The 15140-nt window shown below is 39.1% G+C and overlaps 3 protein-coding genes across 6 annotated transcripts; all 3 read right to left on the bottom strand.

Moving 5' to 3' along the window:
* Window positions 1-1165: 1165 nt before the first annotated feature.
* Window positions 1166-6700, bottom strand: LOC112463340 (ATP-dependent RNA helicase DHX33). The gene is made up of 8 exons (XM_025029700.1): window positions 6477-6700; window positions 5143-5467; window positions 4460-4752; window positions 3937-4169; window positions 3268-3618; window positions 2744-2942; window positions 2248-2524; window positions 1166-1671 (listed from the first exon to the last, which is right to left on the bottom strand). Exons 1-8 carry the CDS (start codon window positions 6698-6700, stop codon window positions 1495-1497), a joined length of 2079 nt encoding a protein of 692 aa, XP_024885468.1. The 3' UTR covers window positions 1166-1494.
* A 2473-nt stretch (window positions 6701-9173) lies between these two features.
* LOC112463302 (major facilitator superfamily domain-containing protein 1-like) lies at window positions 9174-12588 on the bottom strand. The gene is made up of 7 exons (XM_025029634.1): window positions 12447-12588; window positions 11337-11613; window positions 10812-11228; window positions 10321-10632; window positions 10120-10232; window positions 9774-10012; window positions 9174-9623 (listed from the first exon to the last, which is right to left on the bottom strand). Exons 1-7 carry the CDS (start codon window positions 12586-12588, stop codon window positions 9579-9581), a joined length of 1545 nt encoding a protein of 514 aa, XP_024885402.1. The 3' UTR covers window positions 9174-9578.
* A 968-nt stretch (window positions 12589-13556) lies between these two features.
* On the bottom strand, window positions 13557-15060 carry LOC112463303 (chromatin complexes subunit BAP18). Of its 4 annotated transcripts, none has more exons than XM_025029636.1 (4): window positions 14997-15060; window positions 14668-14759; window positions 14105-14203; window positions 13557-14031 (listed from the first exon to the last, which is right to left on the bottom strand). In XM_025029636.1, the coding sequence occupies exons 1-4, from the start codon at window positions 15012-15014 to the stop codon at window positions 13740-13742; spliced, it is 501 nt and encodes a 166-aa protein (XP_024885404.1). In that variant the 5' UTR covers window positions 15015-15060; the 3' UTR covers window positions 13557-13739. The 4 variants fall into 4 exon arrangements, with proteins under 4 accessions (XP_024885404.1, XP_024885403.1, XP_024885406.1 ...); XM_025029635.1 differs by lacking the exon at window positions 14997-15060 and adding an exon at window positions 14875-14990; XM_025029638.1 differs by lacking the exon at window positions 14105-14203.
* Window positions 15061-15140: the final 80 nt, after the last annotated feature.

The following is a 15140-nucleotide window of genomic DNA, read 5'->3' as shown; positions in this document are numbered from 1 at the left end:
CGCGTGGAATACTTCCCGTACAAATGATGGATATTTAATGTTAAACTGCACAACTGTTTGCGTCATTATTAAAACGACTATTTTGGAAATTTCTTGTTTCCCACATGTGTGCGCACGTAACACTTTCCACACGAATAATGGATATATAATATTAAACGGCAATTGATTGCTTTACTCGTGTGTGTTACAATTAAAACAAAATATAACAATAAAGCCCACGTATCTTCAGGAAACTTGTCAAATTGTAATATTTAATTTGCGCCTGGTATTTACGAAAACATTAGAATGCATTTTCATGCATTTACATTTCATTACGCAGAAACAATTTAACATTTATAATAAGTAAGACTCATTCTGCTAACATTGCCAGAATACGCAATAAAATAACGAGGTAGTTGGAAGTTGCGGAATGTATGAGCATTAAAATTTTAGTTTGACGGAAAATCCGTGGCTGCAGCTATGCGAGACGTCGAGCCGCACTTTCTTCCTCCTCGACTCGCTCAAGGCGATTAGCCCGAGCAAATTCAATACTCTCTCCCGCTCAGGCCATAATTATCCGATATGCAGAACAGAGCGCGTTAAGTGCCGGGTAAGTACGCAGCTATGAGCGTAACATGCCCTCGTAACATCCGCGGCCAAATTTACTTGCTATTTTGCCGCGCGAAACTTCATTTCGTGGTTAAATCGTTTCGTGGTACTTACTATCAACGAGCATTAACCGCGCGGGCTCTGGTTAAGTCCCCTGAAATCTCCAGATAAAGATACTCCGCCGGATTTCTTCCGTGGCGACCCCGTAGACCATAAAATTGACCAAACTTGCCAGCCAAGTTGCCGATGCGCGATTCGTTCAATTTACCATAACGGCCATAAATGTTTAACTAAACTCGTTCGGCTCCTGCTTTGCGAGAACGAACTGTTGTATACAAATAAAAAGTTAAAAAGTAAAAAGGATGAAGAAGCAAGGATGAAGATTAAACATTGAGTACGGATTAATCAAATGTCTAATATAAATTGTAAGGAATATTGGATATTGTTACTCAAGGAGTATTTGTCCTGCATTGAATTGGAAAAATGGAGCTGGTAAATATATTTGAGTGAGGATATGCGTGAAGGCGCATGTAGAGGGAGTCGCGATCCAATATGCAAAACGCAATGTACTCGATGATTAAAATTTATATTAAATAAATTTAATAACAGCTTAAAGTGTACAAGTAGTAGAAAAAATGGCTCCTCTTGATTATATATCTACAACAAAATTGTACCCATATGAAAGAGGGCCAAGTGGCGCAATTGATACCGCTGAATAAGTGTACGGGTAAAGAACACGACACATTAATCTTTCTTACAATTATACCGTTTCTCTATTACTTATCGATTTCATTATTCGAAAAAAAAATCATTGCGTCTTCTCCGTTACTCAGTGGCCTCAATTGTTCCACCTCACGTCAACAAAAATAAGCTCTGTATAAATACGTCGTAGGATTAAAAATTGCGTCAGTCGCGTTTCCCAGGGCCGATGTTCTTCTGCGTCAACCACGCCGGATCGATGGCAGACAGACCGCGAAGGTAACATCTTCCGGTGGCTACGACCTCCGTGAATAGCAGTAACGGCGGCTTCGTACCGTGCAACGTCGAGGAAGGGTGTATGGTTACCGGCTGTTTCGAGTATACCTATGCCGTACGTGTAATACGATTACTCGAGATTCTCTTCGCTTGTTTGCTGATATAGGAAACTCAAGCAAGGCAGAGATACAAACAACATATATAGGGGAATATCAAGATAAGAATGATGTAAAATTATTCGTGATGTATTCCGCGCATATCTCTCCATGACTGTACCTCTCAAATCCTTATTACTTCAAACGACACAAAATAAATATTGTAAATAAAATAAAAGAGAAAAGAATAATCAATCGTTTTAATCTGCTGATTAAAGTTCGCTAAAATGACATAAAGATAAATAATTAAAGTATAAAAGTTTCAAGACATCAGTGTAATTAAAAATACTTGTTTATAAAACTAACATATTGTATTTCGTTAAAAATAATAGTTTAGTCTTAATCAACGAAAATTCCACAATTCATGTAGATCGATGTTTGAAAGATTTTTCTAATTACATTTTTACGTACTGTTTCATAATAAAGTTAGCAGGCAAAAGAAAGAATATTTTATTTAATACTAGGAAATTGACAGTAAGAAGAATATAATAATATCGAAATAATATAGTGAGAGAGCACATTTACTTACCGTGACATACGTCTGGTCCCTCTGCAGCTCGGCAAGATTCTCGTATAATCCCTCGAGGAAAGCTTTTCTGAGTTGCTTCGTATTCGTTCCGCAGCTCGCTTTCTCCAAATTCGCACGTTCCGCCAACGCCGCAAGCTGTTGCCTCACTTCCGACCCATACTCCAGATTTCGGTGGTGCAAGAAGTTATCGTGGCACCACGCCTTCTTCTGCGTAACGTTTTGGTATGCCCGGAACACATTCAATAACGTTACGTGATCCCCCTCAGGCGAAGCAAATCTGAAACCACCCCGATGAGAGTTACTCGGGTAGCTATTAAATAATAACTTACTTAACCAATCGCGAACCGTGATGAAAAATGCACTCTATCGTGGATACAGTGCTCTCCGTAATAAAAATGTTCGTAGAGAAATTTGTACGAAGATAAAATTATCTTGATCTCTTTCTACTCATCCTCATACTTTGAGACGATAAATAGATTGCAAGCAAGAGCCGTACCGTGAGCGTGCATTGTAAGCCTGTTCTCTCTTCGTGGGTGGGTCCATGAAAATCGATTCGCCCGATAATAAAGCGATAACCGTCAGTGCTTCCTCCAGACACCTGTGTTCCACCGACGCGAGGATCACTTTGGTAAATCGAGGGTCTAACGGGAATAGTGACATCGTTCGGCCGAGCGTAGTCAGCTGCGGTGGAGATCCTTTTAAGAGGGATTAAATAAGAATTTATTGTCTTGAAATTCTCCCGTTACTCGCGCGTGATATTATAAAATAAAGACAGTAAACAGCCGCAATTATTTTCTTTCATCGCGTCTGAATCTCAATATGAAAAAAATATATCACTCTGTTTAAGTACTAAATAAGGAAACGTTTATTTTAAAAATTGCTTAAACAAAAATTAATAAGAAATTTAATAAGCATAATTTAATGAGCACTGTTATATCTAAGTAAAATTCTAATTTTTTTTAAACAAACATATTGAAGGAAATGTTTTAATTTGTAAATAAACAGATTAGCGTTCGTTACCTTTAACTGCGCCCAGCTTTTCTAAACAGCTCACAGCCACGTCTACACCCTCTTTGGGTGGTTTGTCCATGAAATCGAAGGTGGTGATGTCAACGCCGATAGCAAGTAGTTGCAGAGCGACTCCCGCGAGAGAGCACCTTTGAATTTCTGGTATCGGCATGTCCTTCATCTTCTCGAATTCCTCTCGTGTGTAAACTCTATAACATTTACCCGGTGCTTCGCGAGCGGCCCTACCCGCCCTTTGCCAAGCCTGTGCCTGTGAGACTTTCTCGACCCTTAATACGTCCAACCCCGTCGTTGGATGATGTGTCCTTGCTTTGACGACACCGGTATCGATCACGTGACGAATTCCTATGTTTAACGTCGTTATTAAATTTTCAGATCAGATTTTAAACGATTGTGAATTCGAAAACAGCGAGCGCTATGTAATTAATGCTGAATTAAGCGTGACGTTGAAAATAACATAATTAATAATATCGTTTATTATCGCGTTGGAAAAACTCCATAAAAAGATTTTAAAAATAAACTTCCTTTACATCTTGTCTTACCTTTATAATTATCTGATGTAAAAAAAAACCTTAGCGCTAATAAAAATATTTATTTAGCCCTTTCTATTTTTTATTTAGAAAATTAAGTAACGGAAAAGAGATAGTAAAGGTGTATACGCACCGCCAATCGTGACGGACGTCTCGGCGACGTTTGTCGATAGTATTAATTTCCGCATTCCCGGTGCCGAAGGTTTGAAGGCCTCTAACTGTTGGTGAGTGGGCAGTGTCGCGTATAAGGGAAAGACTTTCAGAGGCGGATATTCTTCTTCATCTAGTTGTTTAGCTATATTTCGGGCAGCCACTGCAGCCGCCTCAATTTCTTCTTGGCCGGTCAAAAAGATGAGAATATCCTCACTAGAAAATAAAAAATCAAACGATTACCTACTAGAACATAATTGAAATGTATGGCTATGACAGAACGACCGATTCATGGGTCGATAGGTTTTGGGTTTGACGACCTTCATCTCATGTGTATCTCGGTTTATAAGAGATTGATTTGAGGTCTTTGAAGGAGTATGTGATGAAATTACAATCCATTTCGAAAACAATAAATTCTTTAACATACTAGAACACAATTTATTCCTATATATACGTCGTAGAACACGCAGTTTATATTCCGTTTTAGAATTTCGTGCTGTTCTTACTTTGGGGGAGTCTCGCGGTGAATTTGAAACGCCGTAGCTAGTGCGGCGAATGCATAATCCTGTTGCGAGGACACCGCGTGAAAAATCCTCAAGGGATGCTGACGGCCCTCCAAGTACAGTGCTGGTGCCTGGAAATACTCCTTGAACTTAGTGGGGTCCATCGTGGCTGACATAATCAAAAGTTTCAAGGGCGGCAGATTCTTCAACTTTCGCAAATTCTGCGCTCGTCTCGTCACCCCGAACAGAACGTCGGTCTGCACGGATCGCTCGTGAGCTTCGTCGAGTATCACCACCTGTTGTAAAGTTACAAAACTCATGCACAAATCGGGTAGGCAGTCAGATAAGTAGCAAAGGGGAACGTTTAGAGAGATTCTTTAGTTTTCAGAAAGATTACTGCCGGTTTTAAATATAATAATAACTTAACGGAAAAGCCTTTTACTTTTTGTTAAAATGTTAAAGCATCTAATTTACAAGAACTTAATTTAATTTAAAATAGACTGATTCCAGAACATATTTTGCATAAAATTAATAAATAATATTGTAATAATATCTTTCGTTACGATGCTAGTTTATCATTTAAAATTAATTTCATTTTTTATTATTAATTTCAAACATAGTCTTGCTCCTCCAATAACTGTGTCGTCTAATACAACAATTGTAATAATAATATGACGATAGTATACCGAGTAATCCGACAGGATCTCGTCAGTCATCGCTTCTCGCACCATCATGCCATCCGTCAGATATTTGATCCTTGTCTGCGACGAGGTGCAATCCTCGAAACGGACGCAGTAGCCCACCAATTTTCCTGGTTTCGCCCCTTGTTCCTGGGCGACCCGGCGCGCTACGCTGACCGCCGCTATCCTACGCGGTTGCGTGATGCCGATGCAGCCGGACGACCCGGCGATTCCGGCGTGGAGCAACAGTTGTGGGATCTGCGTGGTTTTACCGCTGCCGGTCTCGCCTATTATGATGAGAGTACTGTGTCGGCGTATCTCGTCTAATAGCCTGAAAATTCACGAGCAAAAAGTTTATATACACTATAAAGAATATATAATATAAAGAGTATATTATATAAAGAACATATAATATAAATAAAGAATGTGTAAAGAATATGTAATATTAAATAAGTAATTGCCGCGACTTAATGAAATATCCATTGTTTTTTAAAGATGATCTTTTAGGGCCAAAATGTACTCTACATTTTCTACAATATGCATAAACATATACGCTAGGCAATTATTATGAATTCTATTTACATATTTATTATATACAATAATAAATTATATTATTTATTCTACTTGTGTAATATAATACTTGTGTAATACAATATATGAAGCATAATATCTATTTATGTTCGTGTAATGTAATATATGTATATAATATTGTTGTGATATAATATATGTAAAATAGATAAATAATATATCTATTTTACTTACATAACAACATATTTAATAAATTTTGTATTTATTAAAAATTAAGTTGAAAATTTACTATGTATTACTTATATATGTATATGTAATGTATATACATATGTATATGTGATACAATGTATTATAGCATCAGCTTCTTCTAATAAAAATAAAAAAAATATTTTTTGGATAAAATATATTTTTAGAAATAATTTTTGAATTAAAATTTATTTATGCGCTTAAATTATTATTATATACATACATAATTACTGAACACGTATACAGTTTGATTATTAAATGATATTATGTTATAAAATAGAAAAAAAATAACAATTTAAAAATATGTATTTAAATAAACAAAATAATCATCAGTATTTTCTACCTTAACGACCGCGAGTAAGTGCGGTTGTGACGAAAATTATCCCCGTTAGCTAATTTGCAATCAGCAGCGAGTCTGCATTTTGAAACATCCTGTATATGCACTGATATGCACCATGCACCGCGTGCACGACGCCGAACGTCGCGGACGTCACCCCCCTTTTTCCCTTTAGTCGCGCATAATCGCGTAAAAGATTAAACATCATTCAATCACTCGAGAAACTTACCGTTTACGGAGGATATAAACGGGCAATGATTTTCTCCGCCAGCCGATGTTCGTTCGATCGCTGTTCGTCGCGTTCCCGACTCTGCTGTCCTCGCTCGTTTTCTGCACCTTGGCGGAATTTTCGCGGAACACGACGGTGCTGGGCCGCTTCATGGACAACTTGGACGACTTCCCCATCGCGTTGTACTTGGGAATCTTGGGATCCGCGTCGTCGTGGACCCTCATCTCGTCGCGGACCGCACGGAGCGTGCCGATACGTACGTGCGCGTATACGCGTATGTGCCACTTGCGGGCACAGCACAGCCGAGCACGTGGTGCACGCTACAGCACTACAGCTCACTACAGGCACTACAGCTGCATACAGCTGTTCCGTTCCGTGCTCGCTGGTCCGCACGCCGCACGCCCTCTCGACTAGTCTCGATGTGTGTGCGGAGTGCGCCGCCCGTTCTGGAGTCGGTGGTCGGTGCACCGGTTATTACGCGAAATACCGAGTTCTTGGAAATCCTTTTTGCGTACCGGACGTGGACATGGGTGCGTGCGACGCGGACAAAGAACACTTGGCGTTACGTATTTCCGGAGAAGCGAGAAGGTGCCACGGATCCTATGAAAGCTAATATTCCATATAACTGATATTAACGGAGTACAGTAGTAAATATTACAATATGTTAGTGTAAAAAACGATAAACTTTTAATTGATTCAATATAAAAAAATACATATTTTACGCAACATAAATATAAATATATTATAAAATATATTTTTCAAAACAGCAATTTTATATTATCTCCGTATAGTACCGATTTAGAGTACAGATCGAGTATCAAAGAAGCGCAATTCGAGTATAAAAAACAAAGTCATTTTGGATGTTATGCATCCAAATTAAAATCGAAATAGTAAGTTTAATTTTATATAACGCTCACCTCTCTCTCTTTTTTTACTACTTAATAAATATTAAAAAAAATTATTTTGTTCAGATATCCCTCATGCACATCCACACAAAAATAAGGAAAATCAATTAATTCTTACTACATCGAAGATGTCATATAATATTATTAATATTATTATGTCATATGTCATATTTTGGAAGTAGCAGAACGTCGTATATGTTGTGCCCATCCTCGTCCTATTACTCGTGTCCGAGCGTGGTGACTTCTCTTCATATACATGTGTTGCGCACGTAGATTATACACATTGTACATGGAACCTACAGTTTAACGCCGATTTCGAACGGCAATTTTTTAGAGAAGTTTTCATGGCAAGACATACTCTCGGTGGTTTGCCATTGCCTGCCGAGAGGAGAACGAGCGAATAAAATTTTCTAGCTCTACCGGGGAATCGAACCCGGGACCTTTGGCTCAGTAGACCAGTGCGCTGTCTACTAGGCCACGCTCGTCTCGATATGTTGTGCAGTTGTTTTAATTAATGTATTAATCCTAGATTCTATTTGTATTAATATTTAAAAAATTAAAAGATTTTATTTAAGAAAAGAACTATATATTTAATATTAAGCCTATTTTACCATGTTTATATAATACACTATAAATGTGTTAGGATACTGTCATAGAATATGATTCCGCATCGCTTACAATGTTATATAATGAGTTTTGTATAAATAAAAAAATAATGATATATATTAGAAATATCGAGATGAGATTACGTCGCGGAAGAATCCGTCGCGCAGGAGTAAAGGCAATCGTTTATTTAATCTTTTGGTAAATCTGAAGGAGAGCTCCCTCCTCACCAACATCATCCTGAACCAGTAGCAACGGAAGACTATATAATTGCTCTACTGAATATGGCATTATAAATATTTTGGAATTGCACAGAACAATATATAATATGTCATTGAGGTTGAGCGCTCAAGTACAACATCACGTGACCACGGGACATGCGCGCATGTGGTCGCGGAGCATGTCCGTAGTCGCTACATCGCGTCGGTATGACAGGTCTCATAACCTGATAGTCGTCAACTTTAACAGTTAATATCTCGTTTTTCGCGGGGCAGAGCGGGGCTTTTTTCTGCCAGATTCGTTCGTTTTGTGCAAAAACGCGTCGATTAAGCCTAAATTCAGCGAAATCGGTGAGGAGGGAGCTCTCCTTCAGATTTACCCAAATTCCTAATTTTCAGAATCTTTCTCAGATTTTTTAATTTATAAAATTTTGCGATTATCTTCATCTTTGACCAAATTTGTGAAGTCAAACAAAAAACAACGTGCCTACAAATCTCTCATTCAGTTATAAATTCACATTTATTTTTTTTTGCAAAGAATGTAAATAAACTTAATAATTCTGTTTATATTTGTTTCATTGTGATCAATGCACTGGCGATTGACCCAACGCGTTTGGTAATATTTCAAATATTTTTTATCATGAAAAATAGGAGTATAAAAGTTATAAGAAATGCAGATCTCTGCGCGCACACGAATTATCTGCCTCTTTGACTAATGATACCTTTAATGATTTAATGCCAACGTCGGCGTTGCACACCAGTTTTTTTATCGTATCGTGTGTCGTGCAACAGTAATGTATTCATATCCCGACGTTGTCGAAATTAACTGGTCACAAGAGAGAGCCTTATCGCCAGAGAGCTTGAACAATGTCGCATATATTAATTACAACGTACAAAATAAAAAGTAACGGATGGCTCTTTTAATACAATTCATTATTTCACCGAAATGATTTTGACGAAAAAGGACAATGATCAAAGATCGAACATTTATTATAATATTACATCAATATATATATATATATATTACACGTCAAATATCTTATGAACAAGTAACTTCGCAACGCTTATTTTTTAAATTAGAGGTAGAGAGAATTATTCCACCATTGATAAAAGATCTATAATTGTGCCATCGTCATGAATTGTCAAAAGTTTCGTATATATCACGTGTAACGTGTAATCGGCATCGATCGAGACTATCAAAGAAACAGCTACAATACGCTTGTTAAAACGTAATCTCTAATCGAACAGTAACTGCGTTACGAAATTATCACAGATCAAGCTGTGTGTAATAGGAAGACATAATGAGCCAACATTTCGACGAGACTTTTTAAGTATTTTTACACACCTATTCGTATCATGAATTTGGAACTAAATTATCATCGTAAAGGTCGATGAATTGGCGTAATCGCATGTGGTGGTACCTAGAATTTAAAAACGCGCGTTATTAAAGAGTTACGATTTATACTTTTGGATTTTTTATCACTTATATACATTCTGTTTTTTACTCATCCGTTTATCCCCTAATGTTACAGAAAAAATAAAAATGTATAACTTCAATAAAATCGACTTACCATCGCACCAATGCGAGACAAGTAACGATTTCGTATACTGATGTCAGATTGTGGCTGCATAAGACTATCCGCCGAGAAATCCGATGTGCATTCCGACGATAATAATTTTTCTCGTTCCAAATTTTCAGGCGTGCATTGAACTGCCTCGTATCGTTCTCTTTGTCCTGGCGTCATGTTGAGATAACCGCCACTTGTTGCCATGTCCGACACCCAGATTGCACCGGCGGTTATCAGTGAAACTATTTTGCACAAATCATGAAATATGTTATTTGTAATGAAATTTCTCGCATTTCCATCTTACGGTGGAAATCATATCTTGAGTTTCCAAGTTCGCGAAAATACTCACTCCAAAGCCAACCGAGGAAGAACATCTCGAGCATTAAATATCCTCCTTTGTCGACAATTATACCAGCCACAATTGCGACTACAGCGAGACCTAAGTTTTGTACAGACTGCGCTCTAAAATGATATTAATTTTATTTTTAAAATTTTTAGTATTATCTTTAGTATTATTTGCTCTGAGATTGCTAATGAATAAATTACTTACATTCCATAAGCAGTTCCAAGTTGATGCTCTGGCGTCACAAGTGCAATCAAAGGCCACAAGCTACTAGCGAGCATAGAATAGGCCAGTCCCATGAGAACCATACACACGTAAGGGTTCAAATAGGTAAAAGCGAGCAACCCATGAGCAATGATAGTCACGCAGATACTAATGAACACCCACGTTACATTTTTACCCGTTCTATCCACCATGTAACCTAACAGAGGCGAAGCTATCGCCGATATCGAATAAACCAGAGAATTTACTGTATTTGCTGCGGATGGATCAAATTCATATTTCCGCTCGAAAAATACTCTGAAACAAAATTAACGAAACTCTTATTTTTATGTGTAATTGTTGTGCATGAAAAGTTGAATAAGAAAATTAACTTCTAGGATGAATTTTAATGCAATATCATTATTTCATGCACTTTGACGGATGCGATTTGAAAAAGTTGTATCGTGCAATAAGATTTTATGCTGTCGAGCACTTACTTTCCCAAAGCGATGAAAGGGAATATCGCGACGTAATAAGCAATGCAAATGAGCGCGACCAACCAAAAGATTGGCTTGAAATCTTTGACGTCCCTTAAACTAACGACCTGCGGTTCCTGTCCCTCGCCTCGTCGGAGCAATCTCTCGGCCCGTTTATCCATGAAGCCCAATACACAGGCGCATATCATCGACATCACACAGGTGATGGCTGCGAGAAAGAGAACTACTCCGATACACTTCGGGCCCTTGTAATATTGAGCCACATAGTTGTATACCGGCTCCATTACTAAGAAGTTCACGGTCGATCCTACCCGGGCGAAGCTCAACTGCAGCCCGAACACCATGTTTAACTCTTTCCCTTTGAACCAAAGGACCGCATAACTGTTCTGCGCAACTGCCAACGACTCTGCGCCGATTCTGCGGAAAAGGAACAATTTGTTAATTTGACGATTTTACAGAAGGACATATATGATAGTTCTAAAACATTCTGCATTCGATGGAACAACACCGTAGGCGTAAACATACCCAAAGACAAATCGACCAAGCATCATCAACCAAAAAGCATCGATCATAGCGCCACTTGCAAAAATGATCTGGCCGATCAAAGTGAGTCCCATGTATATCACCGTACCCAGCCGAATTCCAAAGACGCTATCCAACAGGAATCCGCCGATGAAGCAGAGAATGACATTCGGCCAGGAATAAATGGAATACAGCAAGACAAATGTGCTAGTTGACATGTGCAGGTCAGTTTTGAAATTATCCTGCAGCGCGCCCGGATTATCGAAGCAAAAATACGAGCCTGAAATAAAGGGCATACATTGAAATTTCTGCTGGAGTTGCAGTGAGACAAATTTTTCTGAAAGGCTTAGCTCTCCTCTCTTCAATTAGAACAGTTAGATAACACAGAATATTATTTGTGTTAAGAGCTTTACAGTCTGATAAACGAAGATACCCTATCGATTGTGTCATAGGTTCTAACATCGTTTATACAACATATGGCCAATATTTTAAAAAATCCTTGTGATAAACTCGCACAAAGAGGGCGTTCATGATACGCCTTATCTCTAGCCAATGTCAAATTTTTTCCTTGCGATTAATAACAGGAAGACACAAGATAGAATCTACTTAAGCAATTTCCAACTCAACTAATTATTCTTTCTTTATCGTGTCTCTGTGTATGCAATTTTGGCCATTGAGTCACAACTATTTCTCATAAACGTAGACGAATAGATAGATGCGTTTTATAAATGTGGATAGATTTTCATCAGAGATTCTAATATTGCGTAAGTTCTCCTGCATAATGCAAAATATCAAATTATTACACTTGGTATTGAAAAGTATTAAACGTTATTAGTATCGAAACAAATGGAAGTTTCAGAATCGGATGACTTTGGACTAAAATACATTTCTATGTGTGAATAGGAAGTCGCGGAAATGAGGCGTGTGACAATGAGTCTGGCGAGAGGCAACGATTACGGATCTCATTCGCGACCCGTTCTTTTGACAGTGACACCATTCCGGCGCAACGCTGTTGTGATAGGTAAACAACGGAGCGACGCTGTTCGTATATCGCGACGCGTAAACAAACAGCATCACGCGTCCCGCGAAATTAAATATACGTCAGCTCCGTACCGAATCCGAGCAGACACATGAGCGCCAGCCCTAGAAATCGGTAGGGCGCCTTTTTCGGACTGCAGCATCCTTGAAGGGCCGCCTCGTCCTCGGATCGGTCCAAAGTGTCGCCGGCCGAGTTCTCCACCAGGCCTCCCTCCATGTCGTCGTCGTCGTTATCGTTATCGCGACGTCTCTGTCGTTATTGTTTCAAGATTCCGCTTGATTCGCGCTTTGTTTGCCCTCGGACAGCACACAGCCACTCCGCCCGCCGCAGGTGTAATCGAGTCCAGACAATGATCAATTTGCGTAACGCCTCTCTCTTTCTCTCTCTTCCCCTCCCGCCTTCACGTCATCACGCGCGCGAACAAAAGGGATCGGCGATCGGCCGCGATCGATGGAACGACGCCGATCGACTACTCCGACTGCATCGCGCGGCTAGTGCCGAGTGCCGTCATTGTTGATCGGTTAATCTGTCAGTTGGCGGTGTGCGTCGGTATGCGTCATTCAGCGAGATACACTACTGACACAATCGGCATGTGAGAGTGACGCGTGACGCAGCTTTGGACGCCCTGGAGTCTGGACTCTCGCACGCGCGGCAAAGTCCCTACGGACTCCAAATACCAACCAGAACGGAGGAAACTACCTAAGGCTCGTTATTTGGTAGCTGAATTTTTTGCATCTTTTTTTCTTCCTCTTTTCAAAAGAAAATTTCATTAATATTCTTCATTTAAGTGCAGAAAGTATAACACAATGCAGCTACAAGGAACAGATTTCTAAATCTTCGTGCATTCTCGAGGCACATTATTATGCTCTTCTGAAAATAATTTTCTCAATAATCTCAATTCTATAGATACTGAACGTTTTTTTTAATGTCTCTTTGAAATTCATCACAGCAAATCCTGACTGACTTAATCAGCGATTGATTTATTAAGTGGTACCTATATTTTTTTTAATATTAATTTAATATATGGATAGAATTAATTTTTTTATCCGATCTTTCCTGCTTTTAATACTGAATCTCAGTTGTAAATTGTACTGCAACCTGAATAAATGCTGCGGTAAAATAATAAAGTCTGTATTTGAAGATGAATGAAGGGAAGGAGGTCGCCGGAGGTCGCCGGATTGAACTAGGTTTTCATACATTTATTACAAAAAGTAACTTATAAGTGTACACGAGACTGATGCTTAAAACTAGTTAAAATTCGAATGTTCAATGAACAATTAGATGACGAAAAAAAAAGATGAGGATGATATCACCAGCTTTTTAGTTCATTCTTCTTTTTTACTTAACTTATGAACGAACGAACTAATTCAACCAGTGACTTCTTCAGTGGCGCCTTCCTCGAATTCGAGTTTCACTTGACACTCCTCAGGGAGTCCCTCGACGTCCACTTCCGTTTCCGGCGCGTTCAGCATGTTGAGCGTGACCTCCGCCGATTTTCCCATGAGGCTCTGGTTCCCCGACGTCGATTGCTGCTTAACAACCTGTTGTTGCTGAACCAGGGTGGACTGTTGCGCCTGCTGGGGTAGAATTTGTTGCTGCCTGACCGTCATCCCAGCCTCCTCAAACGCCTTTTTCTTCAGGGTCGTTCGTATCTGAGAGCTGGAAAAGAAAACGATACGTTCGGTGTGAGATTCGGACTGACTGCCAGGACTGGCAGCCTGTGAAAACTTACACCGTCCGACTCTTGATGTGCTCGCTTATTCTGCTCAGTTCTTCGCTGAAGACTCTGACCGACTGACGGAGCATCTCAATATCCTCGTCAGCCCATTTACTACGCATCGAGGGGGGATAGGAAATTAAGAAAAGAGCATGGGGCCTGATATAATTGTATACGAGATGACACTCCAATGGTATATATCTTAAACTTATTAGAAACAAGAAAAAAGCTATTTTGTGACAAATATAATGCAATATATGCTACCAGAGAGTCACCCTATACAAATATTGCCATAATAATTATGACGGAACCGTAAATCTTTTGTATAATTTTAAAATATTTGTAGAATTACTTTCCAGACTAATAAGACTATCTGCACGTTTGCCTCCAAACTATATGTTTTATGGTTGTATGTCTAAAAGGTCGGTATTCATAGTCGGTTCTTATATTGAAGACTGTCTTAAGTACAACCTTTAAGATGTCATGAACCAATCACCACAGAGCCGTATTAGCATCTTCAGACATTACTTAAGACGATCTTGAAATAAGATCCGACTATGAATACCGGCCCAACTTACCCCGCTAGGGAATCTGATGTAGGATGCAGCTGCATTGTCAGCTCACCTAGCTTGTTGAAGGCTACTCCAGCTGCAGCAAAGATCTCACCCACCTAAACACGAATATATAAATAATTATGTATAACGGTCATATATATTTAATTAACATTCGTTATAATGATTCAAAATTCTTTTCACCGTTAGTTTAACCTAGAAATATAATAGTACTTTTTGTATTCGATGTTTCGACATCTCAGTATTTCTTCTCCGACTCGTCGACATTGCGCAAGGACTTGAGAGACAATTTAAAACAAAGTATGGCAAGATTGTCTAAAAGTTTCTACCCTCACCTTGCTCGCAGAATTCATGTTAGTATCGTTGCTGTTATTGTTATGCCCGATGCCCGATTACGACCGGAACTCCGGAACTGAGGGTTACGACAAGAGCGACGACAATTGCACACTGTTGACACTATTTCGAGAATTTTGAGGATT

The sequence above is a fragment of the Temnothorax curvispinosus genome, unplaced genomic scaffold (genome assembly GCF_003070985.1).
Source record: "Temnothorax curvispinosus isolate PA1 unplaced genomic scaffold, ASM307098v1 QBEX01013138.1, whole genome shotgun sequence".
NCBI lineage: Eukaryota > Metazoa > Arthropoda > Insecta > Hymenoptera > Formicidae > Temnothorax > Temnothorax curvispinosus.
The sequence above is the reverse complement of the archived record's forward strand: the minus strand, read 5'-3'. Positions and strand labels throughout refer to the sequence as shown.

What these genes read in the sequence shown, in the direction of transcription:
- LOC112463340 (XM_025029700.1), bottom strand. Translation starts at nt 6,700, where the DNA reads ATGAGGGTCCACGACGACGCGGATCCCAAGATTCCCAAGTACAACGCG. An exon ending in AAAGCTGGGCGCAGTTAAAG is followed by an intron (nt 2,943 to 3,267) that starts GTAACGAACGCT and finishes CCCTCTTAAAAG; the next exon opens with GATCTCCACCGCAGCTGACT. An exon ending in GGGACCAGACGTATGTCACG is followed by an intron (nt 1,672 to 2,247) that starts GTAAGTAAATGT and finishes CGTACGGCATAG; the next exon opens with GTATACTCGAAACAGCCGGT.
- LOC112463302 (XM_025029634.1), bottom strand. Translation starts at nt 12,588, where the DNA reads ATGGAGGGAGGCCTGGTGGAGAACTCGGCCGGCGACACTTTGGACCGA. An exon ending in CTTCCTCGGTTGGCTTTGGA is followed by an intron (nt 10,013 to 10,119) that starts GTGAGTATTTTC and finishes TGTGCAAAATAG; the next exon opens with TTTCACTGATAACCGCCGGT. An exon ending in TGTCTCGCATTGGTGCGATG is followed by an intron (nt 9,624 to 9,773) that starts GTAAGTCGATTT and finishes TTTAAATTCTAG; the next exon opens with GTACCACCACATGCGATTAC.
- LOC112463303 (XM_025029635.1), bottom strand. Translation starts at nt 14,928, where the DNA reads ATGTCGACGAGTCGGAGAAGAAATACTGAGATGTCGAAACATCGAATA. An exon ending in CGAAACATCGAATACAAAAA is followed by an intron (nt 14,760 to 14,874) that starts GTACTATTATAT and finishes ATTCGTGTTTAG; the next exon opens with GTGGGTGAGATCTTTGCTGC. An exon ending in ACATCAGATTCCCTAGCGGG is followed by an intron (nt 14,204 to 14,667) that starts GTAAGTTGGGCC and finishes CTCGATGCGTAG; the next exon opens with TAAATGGGCTGACGAGGATA.